The 1,644-nt window shown below is 58.0% G+C and overlaps 1 protein-coding gene across 1 annotated transcript; it reads right to left on the bottom strand.

Annotated features, from left to right (window-relative positions):
• Positions 1-265: 265 nt before the first annotated feature.
• LOC125759143 (eukaryotic translation initiation factor 4B-like) lies at positions 266-1,180 on the bottom strand. The gene has a single exon (XM_049417475.1). The coding sequence runs from the start codon at positions 1,178-1,180 to the stop codon at positions 266-268; it is 915 nt and encodes a 304-aa protein (XP_049273432.1).
• Positions 1,181-1,644: the final 464 nt, after the last annotated feature.

Below are 1,644 nucleotides of genomic sequence, written 5' to 3'. Positions count from 1 at the left end.
AACGAAAGAATTCTCGGAAAGAGGACAAATGCCCACGAACACGCCCATGGGAGGCGCGATGATCAGTTGGCAAAAAGATAGCGCGACAATCACGCTGACGTCGCTACACTGTCAAAATGTTGACTGAGTGGCGGCGCTGACGCGTTCGCACGTAGCATTCCTTTGAAAACCGCCGCAAATGCCGCACATGCGTATATGACGGCCTGCTCGTTCTTGTAGCCGTTGTTATCAACGCTGCTATCGCGCGTTCCGCACTGTCTTCCTGTCATGACCGCCGTGATGCGAGCTCGGAACAAACTCTTGTGCCCGAGAAGCTCGGGCCATCCTGCATAGCACCCCTGGCCATGCTACAGCTGCCGCTTTTAAAGCCCGTGAGTGGGCCACGCGCATCACTGGTGCGCAGCACGTCTCTAGCCAACCTCGCGACGGGCGAGATTCCCCCCCCCCCCTGTGACGAAAGTGTTCCTGGCAGGTGTCCAAGGGTCGTTCGCTTTGGGTAGGACTCGGAGACCGCGTCGGTCGACTGCAGTGCCGATGCTACTTTTACGTCTGAGTCGGGTCGTCTGATGCGGCCAGCTGGTGGTTGGTGTGAACATTCTCCCTGATCGTCACGTACCGGTGCATCACAGCGCGCCTGGGAGCCATATTGGCTACTTTTCGAACGGTGACGGCTGTCGTTGCTGCACTGCTGCGAGGGTGGTTGCCTTTCTCCATTGTAGTAGGAATCACTGCCAGACTCCGAGGAACTCCGTTTTCTCTGTGAACCAGAGGCGACACCGGAGCGCCGCACCAGGTCGTCCTTGCGACTCTGCTGGAAGAGCCCCCGGTTCCGCATTCGTCGGTGCTCTTCTTCCTCACGCTGCCGAGCCAGACATGCTTCAATATCACGCTCTCGGGCAGCCATGTCAATGAGTCGCGCTCCGCCGAAAATGGACCACGGGGCATTAGGTGCAAGCTTGGTGGCCTTCAGCACAGCAGCGTTCTCCTCATTCGACTCCACGGGTACCGAGCGGGGCTTGAGTTGCAGCCTCTTGCATTCCCGCTGCGCAGAATCTTGATCGCAGTCGTCCCGGTCACTTCGCTTCCCGCTGACGCATTCCGGCGCGGCCCCCGACACAAACGCCACCGAAGAGCATGGGGGAGGATGTGTTTTTTGTCGACACCGAGCTTCAGCCCGCATTGTGCGGCAGGGACCGCCAAAAGGTCCGAGTCGTTCTCGTTCTCTGTGGGCTCCACGACCAAGGCCTCCTTAGTGTGACCACTGGCGTCTTCATCTTCGCTTTCGCCGAAAACCTCGGCCTCGCGCTCTCCTTGAACCTGTGCCGGCGAAACCGTCTATCAAGCCACAATCGCCGCCCGTCGTCCCTCCGCCACTGTCGGGACCCGAACTCATTTTGCCTCGAAGTAGGCCGCGGTCGTATCGTCCAGCCGTTGGAGCACCTCCCGAACCATTTGCATCTCCGTCTCCATCTTGCTGGCAGCAGACAGCTAAATCAACGTTGGGTGCCAGATGAAGGGTTCGCGTCATCATGCTGTCAAGGAAGTGATGCTGGGCGACTGAACTGAAAAATAAACGTTTATTAACACTAAACTATGCGAAAGCTACACGGTACAATAACGTGGGCACACGCACTCACCCCTAAC

Source organism: Rhipicephalus sanguineus, chromosome 7 (genome assembly GCF_013339695.2).
Source record: "Rhipicephalus sanguineus isolate Rsan-2018 chromosome 7, BIME_Rsan_1.4, whole genome shotgun sequence".
Taxonomy (NCBI): Eukaryota; Metazoa; Arthropoda; class Arachnida; order Ixodida; family Ixodidae; genus Rhipicephalus; species Rhipicephalus sanguineus.
This window is presented reverse-complemented; position numbering and strand designations above follow the sequence as displayed.

Excerpts from the sequence above, each read along its gene's own strand:
- LOC125759143 (XM_049417475.1), bottom strand. The coding sequence starts at position 1,180 with ATGCGGGCTGAAGCTCGGTGTCGACAAAAAACACATCCTCCCCCATGC.